The 27,774-nt window shown below is 42.1% G+C and overlaps 2 protein-coding genes across 2 annotated transcripts; one reads left to right on the top strand and one right to left on the bottom strand.

The window, feature by feature from the left end:
- Nucleotides 1-75: 75 nt before the first annotated feature.
- On the bottom strand, nucleotides 76-1,730 carry LOC118837143 (basic proline-rich protein-like). The gene is made up of 3 exons (XM_036744112.1): nucleotides 1,718-1,730; nucleotides 1,328-1,522; nucleotides 76-713 (listed from the first exon to the last, which is right to left on the bottom strand). Exons 1-3 carry the CDS (start codon nucleotides 1,728-1,730, stop codon nucleotides 76-78), a joined length of 846 nt encoding a protein of 281 aa, XP_036600007.1.
- On the top strand, nucleotides 638-26,221 carry ZDHHC23 (zinc finger DHHC-type palmitoyltransferase 23). The gene is made up of 5 exons (XM_036747619.1): nucleotides 638-723; nucleotides 1,697-1,889; nucleotides 13,280-13,987; nucleotides 16,236-16,403; nucleotides 22,446-26,221. Exons 2-5 carry the CDS (start codon nucleotides 1,729-1,731, stop codon nucleotides 22,711-22,713), a joined length of 1,305 nt encoding a protein of 434 aa, XP_036603514.1. The 5' UTR covers nucleotides 638-723; nucleotides 1,697-1,728; the 3' UTR covers nucleotides 22,714-26,221.
- Nucleotides 26,222-27,774: the final 1,553 nt, after the last annotated feature.

Genomic DNA, 27,774 nt, shown 5'->3' with positions numbered 1-27,774 from the left:
CTTTTAACGGGATTTCCTTTCCTACAAAATCGGAAACACTTGGTGCTGGAGGAAGTTGGGGTTCAGTTCTTCCCTTCACCTTGAACAGCTTCGAGGCATCCTGCAGACTTCCTCAAGTCCTGTGCCAGGGGATGCCCCCAGTTGCGCTGCCCTGGGCCCCTGCCCCCCTTGCCCAGTCTGCTCTCCTCCCCGTCCCACCCCTTCTCTAGGCTCTCCCCCCCTCCACCCCGCCCCACCGAAGGCTCGACGGCTGGAAAGTCCTTTGCGTCTCCGCGGGACTGGGAGGGGTCTGGGTCCGGGGAAGCCTCGCACGTGGGCTTCTGCAAGGCGGGGAAGTGAAGGGGGGGGAATTCCCGACGTCAGGGGGCGGGGCACCCGGAAGCACCGAGGGCCGGGGAGGAGACAGCGGGGGCGGGGGCGCCGGTCTGGAGGAGGAGGAAGAGGAGGAGGAGGCGGAGGCGGCAAAGTCCGGGGCAAACGTCGGAAGCCGCCGCCGCCGCCGCCCGAGGGCTGCGCTCGAGTTCCAGCCTGAACCTGAGCCTGGGCCAGGGCGGGGGCCGCCTGTGGCTGCCAGGTGAGCGGCGGCGGCGGCGGCGGGACGCTGGGGCACCGGGGCACGGGCTGCAGCCTCCGTGGGTCCGGACCGGGGGAGCCTGGAGGAGCCCTGGGGAGCCCGGAGGAGCCCGCGTCGCCACCTCGTCGTCCGGTGTCCTCTCAGGGAAGGTAACTATAACTCAGCCCCAAGGTCAAGGGCGGATCGGGGCGGGGCCGCAGCCGGAGAGCCAGGCTTGCGGAGGAGGGCTGATCCCCGTGCATCCCACCACGCCACACTCCCTGTACCCCCATGCCCACTCGCCGTGGACCTGCGATACTCTGAGGAGCAGACCGAGATTCAAATCCTGATGTGCTCTGGCACAGTATGCATGACCTTGGGCGAGTCACCGCTCCTTTTCAGAACCTCAGTTTTATCCTCTGTGAAATGGGAATGGTAATTACACACACACACACACACACACCCGCCTCCCCCTTCCTCTGGGATGTCGTGAGGATTAAATCCTATAAGGTGTACAAAGCCCTCTCTAGGAATGGCAGTCGTTATCATTTTCTCCTGCACCCTAGCACCCAGAGAACGAGCCTTTCTGGAAGGTGCCTTTCAAATACGCCCCCTCCGGGCTCGAGCTGTGTGTGGGCAAGGTGACCTCCCCTTCCTCTTATTCTAACATCCCTTCCCTCCCCTCCCATTTCTGGAAAAATGGCAGTTTTCCCTCTCCGCGGGGACTTCCCGACCGAGGCCGTCACGCCCTTCTCGCCCCGCCCACTCCTGTACCTTTCTTGGCTGTCAGGTGTGTTGGGGCCGCTTCTGTCGGTGGCTCCCGGCTTCCTCCTCCCTGGCCTGGCTGCTGAGAGCGTGGTCCACTGTCGCCATGGGAACTGTAAGCATCCCTGCACAGGAGGGAGGGGGAGGCGCTGGAGGCAACAGATGAATAGTAAAGGCCTGACAGCCCCTCTCTCTCTCTCCAGGCTTAAAAGAGAAACCATAAATCCCGAAGAAAGTGATTTCCCTCCCTCCTCTCAGGTGTTGTTTTGGAGTGTGTTTAGGTGTGGATGACTGTGATCTCAAAAGTAACCAGAGAGACCTAGGGTAGTGAGCCTTTGGACTAGAAGGTGTACTCAGTTGCACTCTTTCCTCTTCAAGGGCTCTTCCCCTCATGCTGACAGGGGCTGGTCATGGCACCGAAGGTGAATAGGAAAACTGTAAAGAAAAAGAAAACAGAAGAGCCTGAGTTGGAACCCCTTTGCTGCTGCGAATACATAGATCGAAATGGGGAAAAGAACCATCTGGTTGCTAGTTTTTGTGATTGTCAGGATCTTGATGAAGGTTGTGAAAGGTAAGAGTCATTCCCCTCCCCTCCCCCCATAAACCTGTGCCTTTACTCCTGGGAAGGCCACTGTCTTCCCCAATTCAGATCATTGAGTCTTCTGTAATTCAAAATCCTGGGGTACTGAGGGGTTAAATAGCCTCCCCAGAGACGTACAGCCACACTCGAACCCAAGTCTTTCTGATGTAGAGGCCAACTCTGTCCGCAGCATAGTGCTACCTCTCCAGGTTCCTTTAATTGTGAGCCTTTAATATTTTATCCATCCAAACCCTGAGCATTTGCCCTTGAACCATTTTTTTAGCTGAGTGTTTTTCTAGTGCTTTAGCTCCTTATGTCAAATAATGGGTTTGTGGAAGTAAATTACTCATTACATTAATGCATAAACATCTGACTAGATGAAATTAATATCTAGCATTTATTTAAGGTTTGTAAAATACTTTAAAAATATTATTTTATTTGATCCTGACACCAACTCTGGGAGGTAGGTGCTATTATGATACCCATTTGACAGATGAGGAAACTGAGACAGAGGTTAAGTGACTTGCCCAGAGTCACACAGCTACTGCATGTCTCAGGCTGGATTTGAACACAGATCTTTTTGGCTCCATGTTCCGTGCTCTGTCTATTTTGATACCTTGGAATAGAGACGAGCATGGTAAATTGGCTGTGGCAAAATGGATGCATGAACAAAATGTAATTAAGCTTCATCTCTTAGTTCAGTTTTCATATATCTGGCTCTGGCCCTTGAGGAGATTTTTATGCTCACACATCCACCCCAAGAAACTCACTCTTCAGTAGCCTCTTCTCAGAGTTTTGTTTATTGGAGAGGCTAGCTGCGTGATGAGTGCATAGCTCTCACAGAGCCCTGTTCTCTGCAAACATCCTTTTCAGTTTGGAAACGTGATTCCAGAGGAGCAGTGGTGAAACATGCTTTCATTACAGAGGAGTTAATGGATGCAGAATGGATACACACAAATTTTGTGTGTGTGCATACTGTCATTGAGGGAATCTGTTTTGCTTGACTGCATGTTTGTTACAAGAATTTCTTTATTTTTTGTTTCTTTTCTTCAGTGGGGTGAGGGTGGTGGGAGGGAGAGAAAATATTCCTCTCCATTTAAAAAATGAGGGGGTGAGTTTTGCTGGGCCGCAGATACAGAATATTACATATACTTTCAAATGAAGTTACTGTATTAGTTTTGCTTAATTGTTTACTTTGTTACAAGAGATCTCTCACTGAGTGGGAATGATCTGTAACTGTTGGTAAAGTAGAAAGGAAACAGTTCATCGATAAAACTGAAAAAAAAACAGACCCCAGATATTTTCCTCTGAAGCTTTGTTATGATTTACGTTCCTCAAGTGAACTTGAGGCAGTGAAGTGGATAGAGCGCTAGGCCTGAAGTCAGGAAGACCTGAGTTCAAATCCAGCCTCAGGCACTTACTCTGGGCAAGTCACCTAACCTGTGCTTATAATAACAGCACCTACATCCCAGGGTTTTTCTGAGGATGAGATAATAATAGTAAGGAGCTTAGCACAGTGCCTGACACATAGTAGGTACTTAAATCCTGATTCCCTTCCCCTTCCCACTTAACTTCTGTTTACCTTTGTTTCCTCAACCTAAAAAGAGGATTACAGTAGCACCTACCCTGTTGGAGGATCAGATGAAAGGAGGTGCTTAATAAATGCTTATTCCCTTTCTCCCCCTCAAGTGGGCTGGATGATGTTAGAGTAAGCAAGCAGCATTGTAGCATATTATAATATTGTGTTGCTTCCAACTTTTTGTGCTCTAGACCCCGAGATGGAATGTACTATTAAAAAAAGTAACCATTAAAAACCATTTGGAAAGAGCTTTTTGTACCCAGCAGTAATAATATGGGTTAGATCCACTCTTCACATAATTATAAATGTTTTAAAATTGCTCCCATGTGGGAGACATAAGGTGAGAAGAGTAGAGATGTTGGAAACCTATTTTTTCCTTATGTAACTCTTTTGAGGTGAAGAAGTCGTGTAGTTGCAAATTGCAGAATTGATAGAGTCTGTGATGATTTGAGGAGAAAAAATTAAATAGCTGGAGTTCCTAGATACGGTTGGTGCATTTATGTAGCCATTTTGGACAATCCTTGAAGCTCAGCGTGCTCTTCTTTTACTCAGGTACCACCTTAGTTTAGGCCCTTCTCACCTCTTCCCTAGGTTATTGTACTAGTCTCTTAATTGAGCTCTGCCTCATTTCTGCCCCCCTCCTCTGTAGTCTGTCCTAGATACAGCTCCTGTGATGTGATTTTTCCTCAAGCTCGGAAATCGATCATAGCTCTCTTCTCCTCAGTCAGCTTCAGTCACTCCTCCTTTAGTTTTTAATACCCCTCACAACTTTGCCCCAACTTATCCTTATCTTTGTAGCTTCATTGGATGAGATTCCGAGTCCAGTGAAACCTTCTCTCCTTTCCTTGTTTCACATCCCATCTCTTTGCATCGGCTCTTTCCCATCCTGGGATTGTCCTCTGTCCTCACCTCTGTCTCATAGGCTCTCTCTCCCTTCCAGATACAAGCACAAGTACCACCTCTACATGGACCCTTTCCTTATTTTCCCAATTACTGGTGCTTCCCTTTTCAAACTACTTAATCCTTAGCTACCTTGTATATTTTTTAGACATTCTCTTTATGTTTAATGTAAATTATATGTATGCATATGTATAATTGTCTATTTAAAAATATTAAACTATTAATTTAACCTATTAAAGATAATTAACAAGTCTATTTTCTCTCCCTACCCCTTTGCCCCATTAAAGAAAAAAAAACCACAACAGATTTCTTGTAATAAATATATGTAGTCAAGTATTAGAGTATAAGCTATTTGTGAGTAAGAATTGCTTCATTCACTGTACTTGTATCCTCTGTACTTAATGTGCCTGACACCTAGTAGGTACTTAATAAATACTTGTTGAATGATATGGTAGTTACAGACACGTGCTTGAAAAGAAACCAATACTTTTTTAAAAAAATGCTGCTTTTGAGAGGTGGTTTAATATAGGTTCTGGGTAGTTGATAACTCAAAATCTGTGGTAAATAATGTAAGCATTTAGTAAGTTTTATCGTTCTTTTGCCCTACTTAGGTTTAGTGACTTGAGACAGTGCTTGTCCAGTAGCCTGAAAGTTCAGATTTGCAGTCACTTTACCAGTTTCTTTAGCTTTCTGCTTTTTTTCCTTGACAGATAGATCTTTGACAACAGGGACCCATGATTTTTTAGACATCTTTCCTAGTCCTGAGCTTTGTTCTGCCTTGTGACACTTTGCCCTCCCCCAGTGATTTCATCTCTGTAGGGGAGATCTCCCTATCTCCCTGGTGAAAAAACTTCCTTTACCAATTCATACTAGAGACTCTTCTGAAATGCAAAGCTATGTGATCTGCCAATATATGTCAGCAGATGGCCTTGAAGCCAGGAAATTCCAACTCCTAAGCTTCCTCTCATCAACTACGACATACCACCTCTCACTTTGCACAGTGAGTGCTTAAGAAATATTTATTGTACAAGGATCTAAGACAACTCCAAATGACTCATGATGGAAAATGCTGTCCACATCCAGAAAAAGAACTATGGGGTCTAAATACAGATCGAAGCAGACTATTTGCTCTTCTTTTTTTGTTTCTTCTTTCTTGTGGTTTCTCCCATTGGTTCTAATTCTTCTTTATAACATGACTAATGTGAAAATATGTTTAATATTAATATGTATGTAGAACCTGTATCAGATTGTACGCCAACTGTGGTGGGGGGAAGGAAGGGATGAGGAGAAAATTTGGAACTCAATATTATGGAAGTGAATGGTGAAAACAAAAAATTAATTAAATTTTTAAAAAATTATCCATTTAAAAATATTTATTGTTCTTCCTTCTCTTCTTCTGTCTTAGAGAGCTCTTCTTTTTCTTCAGAGAATCACCCTATGTTGAGAACTTCCAAATTGGAGTCTCCAGCTCTCTCTGAGCTTTAATCCTACAATGCCAGCTGCCTAATGTAAATTTTCATTTAGGTATCCCAGACTTAATGTCTAAACACGTCCGCATCTTTATCTGCAAACTGATTTTCGCTTCCTAACATCCCTACTTTTTATGCTTCTGACTACCACCTCCTCAGTCTGCCCTCCTTTCTATCAGGGCCTCCTTCCTCTTCTTTTCCCTACTTTTTATGAATGCTGTCATTCTTAGCACTTTAGAACCAACTTTGGCTCTTCCTTCTTTTTCTCTCTGCCTCTATATCTGATCACTCATTATGTCTTGTTGGTTCTTCCTTCTTGAAGGCATTACCTCTATCCATTCTTTTCTGTTCCTTTTGGCAGGCCCCACATAACTTCATACATAAATTGCAAATACCTTCCTACTTGGTAAGGCCACTTTAATTTCCTCTAATTTGTCTTTACATACCACCTCCAGATTAATCTTAAAAATCTGTTCTTATTCTTATTCCCTGAAACTCTTAGTGGGCCTTTTTTTTTTTATCAGAAAGATATGGGACTATGGAACCAGAGTATTTATTTAAAAAAAATTATTTATGTATTATTGACATTCATTATTTAAAATTTTTGAGTTCCAAATTCTCTCTCTCCCTCCTTTCCCTTACCCACTGAAAAGGTAAGCAATATATCAATTATACATGTAAAATCATGCAGAACATATTTCTGTATTAGCCATGTTGCTAAAAAAAAGCAAGAAAAATAAATTGAAAAAAAATCATACTTCAATCTGTACTCAGTTCATCAGTTCTCTCTCTGGAGATGGATAGCATTTTTCATCATGAGTCCTTTGGAATTGTCTTGAATCACTGTCTTAATCAGAATAGTGAAGTCTTTTACAGTTGATCATTGTACAGTATTGCTGCTACTGTGTACAATGTTCTCCTGGTTCTGCTTACTTCACTTTGCATCAGTTCATATAAATTTTCCCAAGTTTTTCTGAAAGCATCCCTCTCATCATTTCTTATGGAATAATAGTATTCCATTCCATTTATATACCACAGCTTCTTCAGCCATTCCCCAGTTGATGGGCATCCCCTCAATTTTCAATTCTTTGCCACCACAAAACAGCTGCTTTAAATATTTTTGTATAGATAGGTCCTTTTCCCTTTTCTTTGATCCCTTTGGTATGTAGACCTAGTAATGGTATTGCTGGGACAAAGGGTAGGCACAGTTTTCTAGCCCTTTGAGTGTAGGTCCAAATTGTCCTCCCGAATGACTGGGATAGATATTTCTTACACTGTCAGATCAAATCATGATATCAGTATTTGGTTAATTGTATATTTTATCTTATAAAAGCTAGGTGGCTTAGTGGAGAGCGAGCTGAGCTTGGAGTCAGGAACACTGAACTGAGTTCAGTGGCCTCTGATGTTTACTAGCTGTGTGACTCTAAGCAAGTCACTTAACCTCTGCCTCAGTTTCCTCATCTAAAAAATGGAGAAAATAAATAGCACTTACCTCCCAGGGTGGTTGTAAAGATCAAATGAGATAATATTTGTTGTTGTTGTTGTTGTTTTTTTTTGAGGTAATATGTGTAAGGCACTTGCTGCAGTGCCTAGCACATAATAGAGGCTTAACACATGCTTGTTCTCCTCCTCAGTCTTTGTTACAAGGGAGGGTTCAGTGGTGGGGACAAGAGGAAGGGAGCATATTCTAAATGATTGATGAAAAAAACAAAAGATGTCAATAGTGTAAGTTCCTTGATGGCGGAGACAGTTTAATTTTATCTTTGTGTCTCCAATGCCTAGAACACAGTAAGTGCTTAATAAATCTTACCCTTTCCTACAAAAGCAGAAATAAATAAGCAGATAAATAACTAGCATTTATATGATGATTTAAGGTAAGTGCTTTACAAATATCTCATTTAGTCCTCATGACAGCCCATTTTACAGATGAGGAAACTGAGGCAGATAGCAGTGAAGTGACTTTCCCAGGGTCACTCAGCTATTAACTGTCTAAGGTCAGATTTGAATTTGAGTCTTCCTGACTTCTGGTCCAGTTTTCTATTCACTGTACCACCTAGCTGCCTCCAGTTGAGGCATGATGGAATGAACACTGGAGCAGGAGTGAGGAGACAGACTTGGATGCTAATTCACTGTGTAACCTTTAATAAGTCCCTTTCTTTTTCTGGGTGTCAGTCTCTTCTTCTGTAAATAAGGAGCTGGTCTAGGAGACTAGATGATCTCCAAGGTCCTTCTAGTGCTTAAGTTCTATAATTAAAAGGTCCACTTCAAATCCTACCTTCTCTGACAACTCTAGCCCATCATGGTCTCTCCTTCCACTGAATATTTGTGGCACTTACCATCTGCATCTTTCATTCAACAATTATTTATGTACTGCCTTTTGACGTGTCTTCTGTTGCTCCAGGGGCTAAGCCAGCGATGGTGGCCTGCTGGATTTGGCCGAGGAGAGGGACACTTCTGAATCGACTTCTTGGGGTTAGGGTATTGAGGCTTCTCAACAGTTTTTAAGCCTCTTTGATAGTTACGAAATCAAAGAATTTCACTGATGGAAGTGGCCACTTACCCCAACTCACTTCAACAAGGATCTCATCTAGTACATGCTGACGAGTGGTCACCCAGCATTTGCTTGAAGATCTGAGGTTTTGAGAGGAGGGACCCGCTTCCTCCTGGGGCAGCCCCTTTCACTTTTGGATAACTAGGAAGTCTTCACCCTATACGAGGGTTCTTTGCTGTTTCTACCTACTGCTGTGGCTTCTCTCTAGGACTAAGCCATCCCTCATCTGTTGTTTTTCAGTCGTATCTGACCCCTCATGACTCCATTTGAGGTTTTCTTGGCAAAGGCACTGCAGTGGTTTGCCATTTCCTTCTCGGGCTCACCCTCTTCTGTTGACAGCCCTTCAAAGACTTGATGAGAAGCCCTAGACCAAATGAATGTCCCTGGTCCTCATGTGTCCTGAACTCAAAACCCCACACCATATTGGGTCTCCTCCCCTAAGCATTCTTCTCCAGCCTGTTGAGGTCCTCCTTAAAACGTAGGCTTCAGAATGGGGCATTGAACAACAGGATCAGCAGCTCTTTGTTCCTGGAAATGATGCTCCTGTCAAATGTAGTCTCAAATGGTATTAGCCTTCTTGGGGGCTGCAGTATAACAGCTGTTGTCTCCCACTGAGCTTATAATCCACTGAAATCCCCAGACTGTCTCCAGATGAACGGGAGAGGCAGACTCCCGCATGTCCTAATTGTGAAGCTGATCTTACGCCATTTGGAAAAGAGTTCACCGATAACTTTTGTGTTTACATCACAACTGGAGTTTTCCCTTTCATAAAGCAAGATTGGTAAAAACCATTGATACGCTGACTGATGGTCTTTGGAGCTAGGTGGTGTGGTGAGTAGAGTGCTGCACCCAGAGTCAGGAAGCCCTGAGTTCAAATCCAACCTCTGACACTTAGTAGCTGTGTGACCCCAGGCACATCACTTAACCTCTGCCTCAATTTTTTCATCTGTAAAATGGGGGTAGTAGTTGCTCCTACCTACTGGAGTGGTTGTGAGGATCATATAAGAGATTCATAAAGTGCTTTGCAAAAAAAGTGCTATAAAAAACCTCGCTCTTATTGGAGGGAGCAAGGCGCTGCAATGGCTGAGTTCTGGACTTGAGGCTGGGAAGACCTGAGTTCAAATCCCACCTCAGACACTCCTGTGTGACCTTGGGCAAGTCACTTATTCTATCTTATCTGTAAAGTCGAGATAATACTACTAATAATAATACCTGCCTCACGAGATTGTTGTGAGGTTCAAATGAGATAAGATATGCAGTGCCTTGCAGACCTTAAAGCTCTTTATGAATCATGATGATGACTACGATGATGCACCATTCTGTCTTTGTAATGTCCCTTCTCTGCCAAGAGGAGGGAGGGAGGCAGGCATGTTTCATTATCTGTTGTCTAGGATCATTATTTGTTTTTCAGTTACTTAGAGTTTGGCTTCTGTTTAGTGATATTTTAATTTACAGTGTCACGGTGGTGTACGTTGTGGGCTAAGGTATCATCGGAGGACATTAGATCTGGATCTGGAGTCAGAGAACCTGGGTTCAGATCTCACCTCTTTAACTCACTGCCTGTGTGATCACAGGTGACTCACTTAACCCTTCTGGCCTCAGTTTCCTCATCTGTAAAGGAAATTGACTAGGTAGCCTCTAAGGTCTCTCCCATCCTCCCCCCATCTCTACTTCCTATTCATCCGTCCTATACGATCCTATCTGGCCGTCGGGCGTCTCTCTTTTGCTCCAGTCCCACATCTTTAACTCCTTGTCTGTCCTCTCTGTCTCGATGATCCATAGGCATCTCAAACTCAACATGTCCAAAACAGCCCATTATCTTTCCCCCTAAATGGATCATTCCCACTAACTTCCTTATTTCTGTCATGGGCTCCACCATTCTCCCAGTCACCAAGGTTTGCAACCTCCAGGTCATTGGATCTCTCTTCTCCGTCATCACCCCATAGCTTCACTTGGCATAGTTGACAAGTATCATTGATTCTGTCCCCACCTCATGTCTCAAATCTATCTTCTTTGGCGGTTTGGAAGCTGCCCTAATTTAGCCCCGTTTCACTTGAGCACCTGGCTCGCCGGCTTCCTTTCCTCTTCAACTGCCCTAATACCTGGAAACTTCAGCTTCCATCTTGAAGCTTCTTCAGACTCCTTAAATCCTATGACATAATCCTTTACCCCATGTCAGCCACACATAGGGTTGGTCCCACATTTGGATCTCACCTTTATTCATAAGTGTTTCACTTCCTAATTAAAAACTGACATTTCTCTTTTATCTGACCATAATATTTTCTCTCCCTCTGCCTCGACTCTTCTTCACCTTCGCTAACAGCCTCAGTTCTCTCACAACTCAGTACTCACATCAAGTCATTACCTCTGCCCTCAGATCACTCCCCTGCCTTGTTACTCTTGACCCCCTACTCCTTCTTCTTTGTGGGCTCATCATCCAGATCATGCCCCTTAACTATGGATGATACGCCAGGCTCTGACTTAGGCCCCCAACCCTCTTCTCTCTGTCTTTGTCTCTCTCTCTGCCTGCCTTTCTATCCTCCTGTTTCTCAACAGCCATATGTTGTGCTGTGCTGCTCACTTTCCCTTACCCCACCTATCCAGTCCATTGGCAAATCTAGTTATTTCTACTTCCCCAACATCTCTCACAGTCGACCCCTTTCTCCACTCACACAGCTACTACCTTCATTCAGTTCATCTGTTATCACTCACCTAGATTATTGCAGCGGCCTTCTAATTAGTTTCCCTGTCTCTAGTCTTAGCCTGTTTCAATCTATCCTACAAATTAACTGCCAAAAGTAATTTTCCTTAAGCTCAGATATGACTCCTACTCAGTCAACTCCACTGATTCCCTGTTGCCTCTAGGATCAAATATAAATGTCACACAACCTTGTGTGACAACCTCCACAACCTTGTCCCAACCTTATTTCAATCTTTCTCATAGACTATTTCTCCTCCTGTACTCTGCTATCTGATCAAACTGGCCTTGTCTCTGTTCTTCACAGTCAACATTCCATCTCCTATCTCCATGCTTTTGCCCTGGCTGTCCCTCATGCCTGGAATGACCTCCTTACATGATAGAATCTCACTCACTCCTGCGTGAAGCCCTTTCTGATCCCCTTAACTGTTAATGCCCTCCTTTACCAATTACCTTATGTTTAACTACTTTGTATTTTTTTTTTGTACTTACATGTTTCATATTTTTTTCCCTTTAATAAGGGCATATACCTTCTCTTCTTTCTCCCATTAGAATATAAGGTCCTTGTGAGTTTTTTTGCTTCATTCTTTATATTTGCACAATACCTGGCACATTTGTTTTTGTTTCAGTCTTGTCTAATTCTTTGTGACCCCATTTGGGGTTTTCCTGGCAAAGAGAGAGGAGTGCTTTGCCATTTCCTTCTCCATCTCATTTTACAGATGAAGAAACTGAGGCAAACAGCATTAAGTGACTTGCCCAGGGTCACACAGCTAATGAGTGTCTGAGACCAGATTTGAACTCCGGTCCTCCTCACTCCAGGCCAACACTTTATCCACTGAGCCACCTAGCTGCCCCTACCTGGCACATAGTAGGCACTTAATAAACCCTTGTTGGTTGATCTTCTCTTGGACTATTGCAGGAGCCTCCTAATTGGTCTCCCAGCTTCTCCCTTCTACCCGCTACCCAATTGATGCTCCTAAAGCACAGGTCTGAACACTTCACTGTTGCCCTCCACAAAAATGTGCAGTGGCCTCCATTTTGCCTCTAAGATCATCAAATGCAAAATCCTAGATTTGGTATTTAAAGCCTTTCGCCATCTGGCTCTGCTTCCTCCAGGAGTAACAAGCATTAATTTACCTTCACTCTCTCCTTTTGAGCTACAAGGCTTTCCTTGTCGTTCCCCTTATAGTCTACCTCCCATCTTCATGCCTTCTTCAAAAGTTATCCCGATTACCACCTCGTACGGGAAGCCTTTCCTGATTTCCCCAGTTAGTGGTCCCCACCTCATTACTTGTATTTCTTTATCTATGGATGTATTTCTCTCCCCAGAAAAGTCCCTTCTGTGAGGGCACTATTTTTTTTTTTCATGTGTGCCTAGTACCTAAATCATTGCCTCTAATTCAGTAGGTGCTTAATAAATAGTAGTCAAAATTATTATTTAGCTTTCCATGTATCTTGTTTGTCCAGGCCTTAATGCTTTAAATCTGCACTAAGACTTTTGGATTACCCAGCACATGATCGTAGATCTCATATGTTGCCTAGTTGTGTACTTTATACACAGCAAATGTTCAGTAAATATTTGTTTCCATTTGTCAGTTGGAAAAATAGCTCTTATTTTTTATAGGTTTTGCAAACATTTTCCCTTCATCAAAAATAAATGTTTCCAGAACTAAAAAATTGTTTTGAATGTTGTGACATGTTAGTTGTAGTTTCTATTCTTCTCACACCTTACTCCTCCCTCCCCCTGGTCCCCCACTTTTTCGCCATCCTTGTTCCTTGGACACAACACCCCCTCTCCTGATTTGCTCATGCTTGGAGTTCTTTCCCACCTCCTGAGCTCCCTGGCTTCTTTCAAGTCCAGGGCTAAAATGCCACCCTTTACAAGGAGACTTCCCCAATCCCCCTTTATTCTAGTGCCTTTCCTCTTTGTCATCTCTGATTTATCCTGTCTGTTTGCATGTGGCCTCCCCCTTTATAGACTGTGAGCTTCTCCAGAGCAGGAATTGTCTTTTTTACCTTTCTTTGTATTCCCAGAGCTTCGCTCATTGCCTGGCATGTAGTAGGCACGTAATAAATGTTTTTGACTGTCACGGTAGATGTTTAATAAATACTTGTTGGTTTGACTTCTCGTTCAGTTTTTTGCTTTTGTTTTTTTGAGAGGACACATGTGCTTTTTCCTAACAGGTGGATTACATGTAAATCCTTGCACCCAGACACTTTTGAGAGAATCATGGACACAATCTCCGACCGTTTCCGAATTCCCTGGCTTAGGGGGGCCAAAAAGGTCAACATTACCATTATCCCGCCGCTTATCCTCCTGCCAGTTTTTCTCCATGTAGCTTCTTGGCATCTTCTGTTGGGCATTATCATTTTGACCTCCCTTCCTGCCCTGGCACTGGGGTATTACTACCTCACCCACAAGAGGAAAGATCGGACCCTGTTTTTTCTGAGCTTGGGGCTGTTCTCCTTGGGCTACATGTACTATGTGTTCCTCAAAGAAGTGGCCCCCAAAGGCCGGGTAGGACACGGGCAGCTGGTTACTCTCACTTGTGGATTATTTCTGATACTCCTAGCCCTACGTCAAGCCAAGAAGAATCCTGGCTACCTCAAAAGTCCAGTACAAAATGGCAGCCTTCCAAGCAACAGCCCAGTTGAGTTATTAAACAAAAAAGGGCAGGAGAAAGTAAAAGGATTTCCTGGAGATTCACTGGCCAGTGTCAACAATAGAATGGTAAAGGATGACTCTAAGAGCTATTCTAGGACATTAATTGAGAGCCCCAACAAGGTGAAGGAAGACTGGTGTGCCAAGTGTCAGTTGGTGAGGCCAGCTCGGGCGTGGCATTGTCGGATATGTGGTGTGTGTGTGAGAAGAATGGATCATCATTGCATCTGGTAAGTTCTGCGAGCTTGGAATAAGGCTTTAAATTAAGCCTCATAAAATTGAATTAAAATTAAATTAATTTAATCAAAGTTAAATTAAGCTTTAACCTAGTGTTTGTGAACTTTTTAAAAAACATTTTTATATCAATGTAATTGATTTCCTTTCTTAATCCTATGTTTTATTTTATGCATTTAAAAGCATTATTTTGAGTAAGGGTCCATAGGCTGGTTCACCAGATTACCAAAGAAGTCCATGGAACAAAAAGGGTTAAGAACCCCTGCTTTAAGCTAAAATAGGTTGTAAGACTCTGAACTACATTTCTTCTTTCCCTGCCTTAGTCTTTAGCTTCCTGCCTTTTACACCTCTCAGATATTTGTAGACTGTTATCATGCTCCCACTTAGTCATCACTGAGCTGTACAGATTTAGCTCTTCAGTCATTCCTCTCAAGTCCTTCCATTCCTCTGATTGTCATTTTAGCGACTCTCCCCAAACCCGCCCCCAATTTGTCAGCTGCTTTTAGAGGAGACCCACGGTTAAATCCACTTTCAAGACTGGCTCTGTATTATGAATCTATGGAGGGTGATGCCTTCTGAATATGTAGCCCAAGGTAGCTTCCGTTCTCTCTCTCTCTCTCTCTCTCTTTTTCTCTCTCTCTCTTTCTCTCTCTCTCTCCCCCCCCCCCTCTCCCCCCCCTTTTTTTTTTTTGCATTTTAACTGGGCCTTTTGTATCAACAGTGCATTAAAACACTTTACTATCCATTTTCTTCACCCCAAGCTTCCTTAATCACTTTGGCTGCTCCGTGCTGATTTCAGCAGCATCTGATAGCTGCAAGCTAAACCTCTTTAGATGTAACACTGATTTGGAGAAATGGTCCCCTTTTGTACTACTTAAGTCACCACTGATTAAACAAGAAGGAAGGCACATGTAACTTTTCAACCTTTTATAAATGATTGATGTTTCTTGAACAACCTTTGGAGGATGGATTTGCTGCCTTTTCTGAATATTCCTGAATGTTAAAAGGTAAACTTATATAAATCTAGATTTATATGATTTTATCAGGTCTGAATGTTTCATACTACTCACTTCACCATCATGCTACTTAAAAGGTGACACTTTGTATGAAAAGTAAATTAAACCTGAAGGTGTTGGGTTTTTTCCTCCACTGTGAGATAAACCTAAATCTTTCCCCCGAAAAAAGGAAATAAAAAAGACCATCAGCATAAATTATTTATTACTTACTAATTCTAGACTTCACCTGAATAGCTTGTTCTCTATTGAAGATAGGGCAGGGATGTTATTTTTGTTTTTGTATCTTTTGTGTAGCATGGCACCTGGCACATAGTTGTCACTTAAGTGTCAGTTGATTGATTAATCACTTAATCATTCAGGGAAATCTGCATGAGGTTGGGTCTGAGAAATAGCTGTGTTTCTTTCCTCCAAGGTTGCTGTGGGGGAAATGTATAGGAAGTGAAAGCTCTTATGTTGCTGCCATTTACCTTCAGATGTGTCCTTACTTTTAGGGGGTGTGTTTTCGCCAAAGAGTTTTCTCTCTTGATGCTCTCTCATTGATTACATACAGATATAGCAGTATATAGCAGGTGTTCATATATGCACAAAGTAGATGTAATTACATGCATATTCTATTTTGGACAGATGCCCATTTGCAGATGGGCAAATGCCCTCCACATACATTGAAAGGAGCTCTTTTTCGTGCTTGAGTCTGCCTATCTGCAAATGGACAAAAGTGGCCAGCACAAATAGGCTTCATACATGTAAATATTTTTCAAGATTATCCTTCTCAGATTATGTAGTCTGCTTATTTCCAAGTTTTAAATCCTATTTTCTGTTCTTTGTTTCTGAGCCTTTCTGGATCTGTTATATTTCTTCCTTTACTGGTGTTAAAAGCACCTTTTAATTTAGTTATTTGCACATTTTCATTAAGGTGATACTTATTTTCCCTTCCTTTTGATGTTAATAATGTTAAAATTATGGCCAGGTTTGGGAGCCATGTTCTACTTCTGACTTGAATTAATGGCGTGAATAACGGGAAACAGAACATTAATAAGGAGCCACATTCCCAAGTCTCTTAAGTATTTTTGTTAGTCTGTGATATTAACATCCTTATTTCTGCCATGTTTAGCTCCTGTGACCTAGACCCTTAGGTTCTAAAATCTGCCTTGCTATTTGTGATAAGTGAGTTATTTGTATGGTTTTAAAAAAAATAATGGTTTTCTCCCTCCCCCTCACCTCTTTTGAGGATCAATAGCTGTGTTGGAGAATCCAATCATCAAGCATTCATCCTTGCACTGTCAATCTTCTTAGTCACCTCTGTGTATGGGATCACCCTGGCCTTGGACACCATCTGTAGAGATAGGAGCATCTTCACAGCTCTTTTCTACTGCCCAGGAGTTTATGCAAACTACAGGTGAGCAGTGGGCTCGAGGGGAGAGGCTGTGGGAAGGGGGTGTGGGTTTTGTCTTTTAAGGGGACAGAAGAATGCCTTTGGAGTTAGAACCTCCTGTGTAATACAGTCAGAAATCCATCAGATTGGGTCATTTGACATATGGAGCCACTAGGAATGGTAATAATAGTCACTGACGTAGGGTTTTAAAAGGTTCTCAAAGCCTCTCTCTCTTTCTTCTGTTCTCTCTCTTTTCCTCTTTCCATCTTCTCGTCTTCTCTCTTCTCCTCTCGTATACACACACACATGCGCGCGCGCGCACAGACATACACACATACATACATACGTATATATATATACGTATGTATGTATGTATGTATGTGTGTATAAATAAATAAAAATTTGATCCTCCCAGCAATCCTATAAGGTAATGACTATTCTCCATTATGCAGATAAGAAAACTGAGGCTCAGAGAAATTGAATGACTTACCTAGAATTACACTAACAATAACTGTTAGAGGCAAGATTTGAACTTAGATCTTCCTGACTCCAAATCCAGCACTCTACTAGTATATCATGTTACTTGATCATTAAACCGCTAATCAATCACTCAAGTGCCCATGTTAAAAGTGATTGAATCTAAGAGTTTAAATCATTAGAAGTGGAGAAAACACCTTTCAACTCATGCTTTCAAACCTAAGCTTCACTTAGTACTATTCTATGTTCAGTTCTGGTGGCTCAGTTTCCCACGACAATCTTTCCTTCTTTCTAGCCTCATCAGACATGTCCTGCCTACAAAAGATGGGTCTATCCCAAGACTCTGTCCTGGGCCCTCGATCCCTTTTCTCTCTGTGATCTTTCCAGCTCTCTGGAGTTTGATGTTCTCATCTCTGTTGATATCTATCTCTCTTTCCCCGGTCTCTCTTCCTGTGCTCCAGTGCTGTATCAATTTCTTGATGGACTATGGGCATCTCACATTCAGCCTGTTTGAAATACAAGTTGTCATGTTGCCCACTTCCCCAAACCACATCTCCTAACTTCTCAGTTTACCTTGAGGGTACCACCATTTTTCCAGTTACCTCTTTTTGCAAACTTGGAGTCATTCTGAATTCTTCTCCTTCTGTCACTGCCATCTCCAGCCAACTGCCAAGTCTTGTGGATTCTCCCCTCCAGCATCTTTAATATCCATCCATTTCTTTCCATTCACATAGCTACTGCCCTGATTCCTGCCCTCTATACTTGTTGTGTGGACTATTGCCGTAGCTTCCCAATTGTTCTCTAATCCATCTTCCCTGTAGCTGGCAATTGAATGTTCCTAAAGCATTGGTCTGACCGTGTTAAGCACCACCAACCCTCTCCATGCCCCTCTGACACCCTCACTCAATATGCTGCTTTGGCTTAGCGTTTCCTCTAGCATCAAATACAAATTATTGTTTTTGATTTAAATCCCTCACAATCTGGTTTCAGCCGAACTTTCCAGGCTTATTATACATTACTCCTCTTCACACACTTTACATTCTAGCCAAACTGTTCTACTTTGCAAGAAATTATTATTGTACTGTTTTGTTAATAACCAATCATTAAATTGGGATCCAAGCTTTTCTCCTCCACTTCCTCATTAAGGCCTAATTCTTTGTTAACAAAGTCAGTCTCTGTAGGATCTGACTGATTGATAAGATTACTCTTAGCCCTCAGGAAACATGGGACCCCACCCAACCAGGAGATATAACTTCTGTTTGGAGTATGAATAGGTGGGCCCTTATCCTGGTGGAAAAGAGCCCTTGTCCTTGTACCCCTCCATTAGAGTTTAGGAGAACCCAGCTTATGAAGGAGAAGACCAACCAGAGTGGTTGAGGTAGAAGTAGATTCTCATGTCTGAATTGCTGGAGGCGGCTGAGTCTCATGATCAAATCACTTCTTAGGGGGGAGGAGCTGAAGACTTTTAGCCCACCTCCTCATTAAATGTCCACCAATCAGGGTTGATGTTTCACTCATCAAAGGAATTCCTTTTCAGAAGACTTTCAGGGTCTCCACTGGGGGTCTTTGGTTACCCAGAGAAACCACTGTCATCAATGTATTGATTATTAGGTAGCCTAATTAATAAATTGATTATTAATTACCCAGAAACTCTTTTTCATTCATCATAACTTACTACTATTCCTTGAACACAAGATCTATCTTCCTTCTATGTGCTTTTACCTGGAATGGGTTCCCCTGCTCACCTCTTTCTTTTAGAATCCCTACCTCCCTTCAAAGTTTGGCTCAGGTTCTACTTTGTACATGAAGCCTTTCCTAACTTGCTCTACCCCTTTCTCAGCTGCTAGTGACCCTCTGAAGTGACATCAATTTTATATTTTCTTATAACTACATGTCATTTCCCTTGATAGAATATATGTTTTTGAGAGCAAAGATTGTTGCATTTTTGTTGTATCTTCTAGCACAGAGGTTAGTATACAATAGGCACTTCATAAATGCTTGTTGATTGATTAATAACGTCCACGGCTTTTCCTTCTTTTTTGCTCTCCCATATCTTGTGATAATGAGGTCCCTCTTTTCCAATCTTTGTGTTGGGACATCCCAGCCTTCAGTGAGGACTTGATCAAATGTCATGGCAAACTCAGATCTCTGGATTTGGCTACTTCCCTACACAGACTGCTAGGGGCTGCTCCTGTCTCCTTTCTTTGTTCTCTATACTCCCACCTTCTTGATGCTTTCAAGTCCAGGTGGCCAATGGTTTCTTAATATCGTCCCCTTTTCCTTCCTCCTCTCCCCCCAAAATCAGTCTTAATTTTCTTTGTTCCTTCTTATGTCACATCAGCACAGTACTATGGTGAAGCCATTATTTGATATGTTGCACAGTGAATTTAGTCAGCTTCAAGTTGGTCACATGATGAAAAAGTTTTGGAAATCATGAACTAGATTATCGCAGTTAGTCTGCTCCCAGTTCATAGCTCGGATAGGGTTCTTACCTACTTGTGTTTCATTTTTGTGTGTGTGTGTGAAATTATTCAACAAAATGGGTATCAAGTTATACCCAAGTGATGGTTCAAGCAAATTTCCATGTGTTCCTAGCAATTTGAATTTTGTAGACTCTGGCCCAGATTAATAGAAATTGCTGATTTTTGCCATTTTGTTGCTATATAGTAACCTGTGTAGTGAAGCACTGCAGGGGAAGAGGAGGGTTGCAATATTGTTGAAAGAGGCAAGGGGTAGCTAGGTGGGGCAGTAGATAGAGCACCGGCCCTGAAGTCAGGAGGACCTGAGTTCAAATCTGGCAAGTCATTTAACCCTGATTGCTTCCAAAAAATAAAAATTAAAAAAAAATAGAGGCGTGACTTTGGATCAGAAGACTTGGGTTTTGGTCCTATTTTGGCCTCAACAAACTGCCCTGGGATAGCTCACCTGACCTCCCTCCTCGTAAAATGAGAAAATGGACAGGTTGGCTCTCTGGGCATTTTCAGTTCTACTGTTCCATGAATGAACATGAATTTATTTCTAGCTGACTTTTCATAGATGATGTCTGCATGAATCCCTATTAGCAGTACCCCTGAAAAGATTGAATTGTGTAGAGATCAAACATTCTTTTCCATGTGATTACTTCATTCTTTTAAGGGTGCTTGTATTTTTTTTTTTAAAAACCTCTTTGGTTAGCTGGGATCTGAGGTCATCTTTCCAGCTCGTGTGTGAGCAAGTGTCCCTCAACATCCCTGACCACTTTTCATCCAGGCTGTGTTGGAAGACTTCCAGTTATTGGGAATTTACAAGGTGGTCTATTCCCCTTTTGGACATCTCTCATTGTTTTATACTTAACCAAATGTAAATCACTTTAGTTTTTACCCATTCCCTCCCCCCACCCCATTCTGCCCTAAAGAACAAGCAGAATAAGCCTGATCCCTTTTCTGGATAACCAGGCCCCCAAAATTTAAAGATGGTTATTTTGCTCCCAGGTCTTCCCTTTTCTAGACTAAACATCCCCAGACCTTTTGACTGATCTAGGTAATCACCCTTGTTCTGTACACCTTACTTCTATTAATGAGTCCTAAGAGGACTATGGGAGAGCTAGGTGGTGCGGTGGACAGAGCCCTGGGCTTGGAATCTGGAAGGCTCATCTGAGTTCCTGAGTTCAAATCTAGCCTCGGACACTTACTGTCTGTGAGACCCTGGGCAAGTCACTTATCTCTGTTTGCCTCAGTTTCCTCATCTGTATGAGCTGGAGAAGGAAATAGCAAACCACTCCAGTGTCTCTGCCAAGAAAACCCCAAATGGGGTCGTGAAGAGTCAGACAGACTGAAATGACTCAACAAGAAAGTGGACCACATTTTGAGGTTGCTGGGTTTTGCTGTTGACTCATACTGATCTTTCTGTACAGAGCTTACCCAGCTCCATCTCTGGTATCCTATACTAGTACAGTTGTGTTTGCTTTTTTAAACTCAGCTTTATGACTCAACATTTATACCCATTTAAAATTTATGATATTAAGATGTGACCCATTATTTTAGTCTATTACTGTCTTTTTGGAGAGGGGAAAGCAGGGCAATTGGTTAAGTGACTTGCCCAAGGTCACACAGCTAACAAGTGTGTCAAGCATCTGCGGCCGTGTGACAGTCTTTTAGGATCTTGTTTTCTGTCATTCATCGTTTTAGTCATTCCCTCATAGCCACAGGTTGTCCATAAATTTGGTCAGCATGCCATCCCTGCCTCCATCCAAGTAAATATAGATGGTGGAATAATAAAAATGTTGGGAATTGTTGTGTTATACCGACAGTGAGCAAGACATGCCACAGAGTATAAGTTTTAAATGGAGAAGTTCATTAGCCGGCGACCGTTTGGGGAAATTAAGTCTGCCCAAATCAAACGGCCACGTTTTGAAGCGAAAGGGTCGTTTATGTAGAGAATAATTGTTGTTATGTAGAGAAAAATGTTCAGTGGTTAATTATCTCTTGAAATGTCATTTTGCAGACTTAGCACGCCTGTACCTTTTATGACCAAGATAAAAGGAAACTCCTTAATAGATTGTAGATACAACATACCAGATAGCTAACAAAGTGTCAACTGAAATTACAACCCAGGATCCCTGTGTCCATCTTGCCATAACTCCCACAACAAGGAAGGCTCAAGATAAGGCAGAAGTCATATAATTCAAGATAATGTCTGGGGCCGAGGCTTTCATCCTTAATGGCCATGGACAGACCAAGGGATGCTCCAGCTCAGTCTGTTGACATAAGATAGAGACATCTCTGAGCCCACTCAGTTAGACAAAGGAAGATCGTTAGGCATTAGGCTTTTCTTGGAAAAGTCTTGTGAGCCCAGGACACTCGCCAAAGGGCAGGAACTCAGTCTGTTTTTTCTTATGCAAACTGGGGTTTGTAGTTACGGGCTGGGGGCAGGGTTTTTCTAGCAATAGTTGGCTACTCAGGTATCACAGTTGGAAAAGAGTCCTTTCAATGTCCTTGTATGTCTTATAGTTAAGTATAGGGCTTCTGTGTCTTACCTGTGGATATTCATTATACTAAACAGAAATAAGATAATAGACATTTAATTAACGATATTGGCCAAATGGATTTATTCCCGGGCTTCCTTTCCGGAGTGTGCTCGAGTATACAGCAGTAACATAGTCAGGTCACCAAGCATTTATTAAGCACCTGTTATGGGCCAGGCATTGTGCCGAGCACTGGCAGATGTGAAGAATAGCCACTTTCAAGGAGCTCACAGTCTAATGGGGAAGACAGCATGCAAACAACTATGCACAGACAAGACCCATGTATGATAATCCCAGAGGGAGGATCCTAGCTTCAAGGGAGACAGGGAAAGGTGGAAAGTATAGAAGGAAGAATTCGAATTGGGACTTGAAGGAAGCCAGGGAAGCCTAGAGATGGAGATACGGAGGGAGAGAATTCCAGCCAGGGTCTTAGCTTTCTTACTTCTGAAATGGGTTATAATATTTCTTGCTTGACTTTGGAATTCCCCAATGAGGAATACCAAATACACCACATTAGCATGGTAAGGATTATCCTAATTTGTGGGAAACAACAGTGCTAAATGTTGTTCTTTTTCTTTGACCCCCAGCTCTGCTCTCTCCTTTACCTGCGTATGGTACTCTGTGATCATAACAGCAGGCATGGCCTATATTTTCCTGATCCAAATGATAAACATCAGTTACAATGTGACTGAGAGGGAGGTTCAGCAGGCCCTTCGAGAGAAGACTGGGCGCCGGCTCCTATGTGGGCTGATCGTGGACACAGGCCAGTATAATCGGGGCTTCCTACGGAACTGGCATCAGTTTTGTAGCCTGGGCACACGCACACTCCACCCCCCTGCCGAGGACATTGTCTGAAATGCCTTCTGTGCTGATCTCGGGAGGGGATGGTGCCTCTGGGATCGCACTTCCACTTAACCCTTCGGTGTCCTTTGCAGGCTTCTCATTCTAACACCAATCTCTTAAAAGGCACTACAAGGCCGCGCTCAGGTTTTTGAGACTGTAACAGAAAGAAGCTAAATATCTTCCTGACCTCACAATTTAGAGATTTTTATATTCAGATAGTGAAAGTAGAGCCATTCATTTCCGAACACCTTCCTAATGAATTCTCCATCACCAGGAGCTGAAAAGGATGGAGATTGAGGAGTCTAGGCTGACAAGAGAAATAATTTTTCACTCAGCAAAATGAAAACTGCTTCACAATCCTGGATGATGGGTTTGAAAAATCCTGAGAGTTTAGGGTGGGTGGGTGCATGGAAAATGCTTTGTACGTAAATGAACATGCAAATACTTATTTACATAGGGACAATGAAGTTAAGAAATGACCACTGGTTTTCACATTTCTGGGTGGAAAGTGATTGCAGATTTATCTCCTGGTATTCCAGATAGCACAGTTTTCTAGGAATAATTATACGGCAGTTGTCACTTTATAAAGTACAAGGCATTAAGAAGAGGGGTAGAAACTCAGATGAACCAGGGGGCACATCTAATCACAAAGGAAGGACAATCAAATAGAATTATAGAGACGATTGTTACAGTCAGTATTGTGTATAGCAGTAATTTTTAAGTCTAGATGCAGAACCTTGTGTGTGTTTGTGCGAGAGAGTATGTGAATGTATGTATTTTTCTACCTACGGATGTATCTGTTTAATATAAATAACACCAATAGGATTTCAAGTTTTCCATGGTTCACCTGGTAAGGTGTTGGCAAAAGATTGTGATGATTTTCACAAGAGAAGTACTTGCTTCTGCCTTGTGGGGGTGACTAATACCAAGGGCTTAATTTTTTTTTTTCCATCTGAGTATTTAAATAGTTAACAGTTTCTAGCAGTATATTGCAGAACTCATGTTTTAACATTCCGGCTGTTATCCAGCATGAACTTTCCTTTTGGGAAGTGAGTTGGTATCTTCTGTTCCACTTATATGTTGTTTTCCATTTACCTTTTTCACATCTTCTCAGTTTCTAGAGAAGAGAACAAAACAGGGTATATACTATTTCTAATAATTAATGAATTACTCCTCTTTCCTGGTTGTTCCCCCAAATGACACTAAATCGTGTGTTCTTCCTTGCACTTCAGAAATTTAAGATAGTTCAAAGAAATAGCATTTCTGCACAAGGGATTATTCAGTCTTAGAAATATGATGTAGAAATAAGATGATGCTACTTGGGGGAGGGGATAACACCCTCGGGAATATCTGATGTCATGGATACAACCTTTTGTAAGCCCAAAGATAACCAGTAACTCCTTAAAGATGACTTTGTTTACAGCCAGTGAAGGGAAAATACTGCCACCTTTTTTAGTCTTTCTACAAATGTTACTTTAGAGAGATTTTATTATATCTCCATAAACTGTACATAATTCAAAAATGTCAGTACTTCCTATAACTTTCATTTGCAACTATTTCTATCCCTGGTCTCCTGGTGTTAGCTGACAGTTTTTAGCTCATTAGAACAACCAGATTTCACACAGGCCTGTAACCTGACTCCCAGTGAGAAATTGCTTCCTGTGGCAACTGACTGTAGTTGTTTATTTAACAGTGGTAAAACAGGAGCCCCATTGGGATAAGTACAGGAAGGCAGCTTTGGGGAACAGAGCTAGAGCTGTACTTCTCAAATACACAGTCTTTTCCTTGGTCAAGTGTTCCAGGGAGGGAAAAGATATTTTATAATCTTAGAAACTTATAAGATTTGAGGCCAATTATTCTTGTCTGTATAATTTTTTTGATAAAGAAAAATGGATTTTGTTATTTACCACTTCTCCTGAGTGCCAGATGTATGGCGGAGGACCATATTTTGGCCATGAATTTTATTTTCTTACTAGTTATCTCATTGGAACTGCAGAATAATGGGCAGGTTTTCCCTCATTCTTATCCCCCTCATCATACTCTTGTGAAGATGAGAATGAACTGCAGAATGATCAAAGGTAGGTGTGATTCAAGAGGTATGCATCAATCCATAGGACCGGGTAACTGGCACCCAAATATTTAAAAATATGGTTGCAACTCCGTGGCTATAAAGGAGCCAACCTTCCAGACTCTACTTGGAAAAGAGCTGATTCCTTTGTGTCACTCTGTCCTATTGGCATTCAGTAAATAATTGTGTGACATTTTCCCCCTTCCATTAAATTGTTGTTTATTGGTGTTGGAGCCTTTGTGAGTTTTGGATCATCAATTTCCAAAAGAAGCAAAAAATATAAAAAATCCATTTAAGGTTGAGTTGGAATAGGTAAAATGCCAACATGTCGACAGTCGGTATATTCCAATTTTAATCAGCCATTCAGGAGGGTGTCCAGTATTCCTAGTAGTTACATTAATTCATAGACAGGGGCCTTGGCATATCCAGGGGTCCCTTTTGGTCTAGAACCGTATATAGGGTATTTCCTGTTCTAGGTTTAGATGAGAAGTTCTCCTATAGCAGTTTCCTAAGTGTGTTCTTCTCAGCAACCCTGTGAGCCAAGTACCTACTGTCAGTAGTTGTAGTCCCATTTTATAGGTGAGGATTCTGGGACTCTTTAAGGTTGTGACTTGTTTATAGCTACTCAGCTGAAGCTGGAACAAGTCTGTGGTGGAGCCAGGATCTGAAACCACGTCTTTCAAAGTCCAGTGCCCCTTTCACTATGCAACACTGCCTCTCACCGCCATGATGGCATAGGGTGAACTGCAGAAATTCAGAAGACCCCACGACACAAAAATGAGCTTTGGGGCCTCCTCATAGTCAAGTGGGTCCTCGGGGGAAAATCCTCTTTCTCTGAGGCATTCTGGACTGAGCCACGTGGCCTTACATCTCCTATGTAGTCCAAGACTAGAAGAGGTCACGTCTCATTTTGGCCCAGATCCACAACCAGTGGTATTTCCATGATCCAGTGATTACAAGCAATAGGTATGAAGCATAATAAATTACTTCCTTTCCTTCTTTTAACTCTTAAGGACAAATCATGCCATCTAAATGTGCCCTTAAAAATCTCATTTAGTTATGTTGCTGTCCCAAGGAAAGGAGGGGAAAACAGAATCAACTGGAAAGATTCAAAGGAAAAATTTAGTAAAGGACTGTGAGAAGAGTAATGCCCAATTAAGTATAGAAAACATGATACCCAGGAAGCACTTTGTGCTTTATTAAGGTCCTACTTTAGTACTCACTATTACCAACATAATTTCTTTCTGTTTTCTGGGTGCCCTTGCTGAGAAATAGAACCATGAGTATGTTTATTGGGATTACTTTGCCTTTAACTATGATGTTTGTGTTTCCTTAACTGTGTATTTGTATTTTTTATAGAAAATATAGTGTTTTATAAATCTGGATCCCACCCCCAATAATTTGGTGGACTTCACAAACACCATTTTATTTCTCCTGCCATACTATATAATAGCGGTGCTTTCTCATTCTGATCTGATTATGGTCTCTGACCAAATGCAAAAAAAAAAAAAATGAAGTGTCTTTTTTTCTTCAGCAGTCCCAAGGACATTAACATTGCTAGCAAGGGAGAAAATTCCATTGGGAATGGGGGAGGGGGGAGGAATTAGGGAGGGAGCAAGGGGTCTTCCAATGCCGGAAAATGCAATGCCAGTGATCTACTAACAGACCACTCTGGGGAGGCAGGGAGCTCACTTTTTATGTGTGTGTGTGTGTGTGTGCGCGTGCGTGCGCGTGCGCGCGCGCAGCTAATAAAAACAGAAAATGTGATCTGGAAGCTAATTTTATAATAGGATATTTTTCTTCTTCTGCGAGGTTTCCAGGCTTCTTGAGTCTAGACAAATAAAATAGGTTTATATGGTCTTAATTCACTTTTAGCCATAAGTTACTACTTTTTAGAGTCAGAGAACTAGGTAATTTCACAGGACAAGCAATGGATTATAAAAAGCCTTTCACTTCAGGTTACTGTTGGAAATCCAGTTTGCCTTCTTATGTGTTTCTGTATAATGCCTATCCCTGTTGAGTATAAGCAGCTTAACAGGTGTGCCATTTTAGTTTAAAAAAAAAAACACAAAGGGGGTGGGGAAAAAAGGAAGCTAGCCATGCCTAGCATATTGCTGAATGAAATGCACTCGTATATCGTAGATGTTTATTGTGACTTATGTGAAATGAGCTTGCTGGATTTATTTTTGTTCCTAATGGGTAGTTATTACAGTTGCAGCCCTGTTCCTAATGGACAACTATCCACATTGTAGTGAGTACTATCAGTTTTAGCAGTATTCAGTCAACAAACACCTATTAAGCACTCACTATGTGCCCAGCACTGTGCTAAGCACTGCTGTAGTATCCATAAGAGTCCAAAGACTAAATGGTTAATGGAGGTAGCTTTCTTTGAGGGGTGGTGCCTACAAGTCAGGCTAGAGGCATATTGTGCAAGTTGTTTTTTTTTCTAGTTTAACAAGCATTTATTAAGCGCCTACTCTGTGCAAGACCCTCCCCTTGCATATCCTAAACCTGTACTATGGTACCTTTCACCTATAACCATTTCATGTTGTAAAGGGAAAAAAAAGGTTTACAAGCAGAGTAGAGCTTATTGTGGCAAGTAAAACTGTACAGTCTTCAAAGAAAAAACCTCTCATCATCCTTTGAAGCCACTGAAAGATGTGATACCATATAGCTTGCAAATGCCATCAGTTGTGATCTAATAACCTGGGTGTTGGACTGCTCTAGTTCATGTGACTGTTGAGCTCATTCATTTAATGATTACATTCCTGGTTCTGATCATTGATCTCAGACTGAAGGAAAGCCAGGAATGTTCCATTTTAATGGCTGGGCCCAGCAGTACTGACAGAGGTGAACACATGCAGAATTAAGCCTCACTCACTCATGCTGTGGAAGCTGTGTGCTATGTACAATTTGCACTGGTTTTTTTTTTTTAATATTTCTTGTATTGATATGATTTTATCACCTCAGATACAGAGCCTTTAAAATGAAGATTTCAAAATAAC

Source organism: Trichosurus vulpecula, chromosome 2 (genome assembly GCF_011100635.1).
Source record: "Trichosurus vulpecula isolate mTriVul1 chromosome 2, mTriVul1.pri, whole genome shotgun sequence".
In the NCBI taxonomy this organism is placed as follows: Eukaryota; Metazoa; Chordata; class Mammalia; order Diprotodontia; family Phalangeridae; genus Trichosurus; species Trichosurus vulpecula.
Note: the sequence above shows the minus strand (reverse complement) of the source record. Positions and strands in the feature narration are given on the sequence as shown.

Bases quoted from the DNA above. Each gene is read 5' to 3' on its own strand.
- ZDHHC23 (XM_036747619.1), top strand. From the start codon at position 1,729: ATGGCACCGAAGGTGAATAGGAAAACTGTAAAGAAAAAGAAAACAGAA. The intron at 1,890-13,279 runs GTAAGAGTCATT...TTTTCCTAACAG, and splicing joins CTTGATGAAGGTTGTGAAAG to GTGGATTACATGTAAATCCT. The intron at 16,404-22,445 runs GTGAGCAGTGGG...TTTGACCCCCAG, and splicing joins GGAGTTTATGCAAACTACAG to CTCTGCTCTCTCCTTTACCT.
- LOC118837143 (XM_036744112.1), bottom strand. The intron at 714-1,327 runs GTACAGGAGTGG...ACCTTCCCTGAG, and splicing joins ACACCTGACAGCCAAGAAAG to AGGACACCGGACGACGAGGT.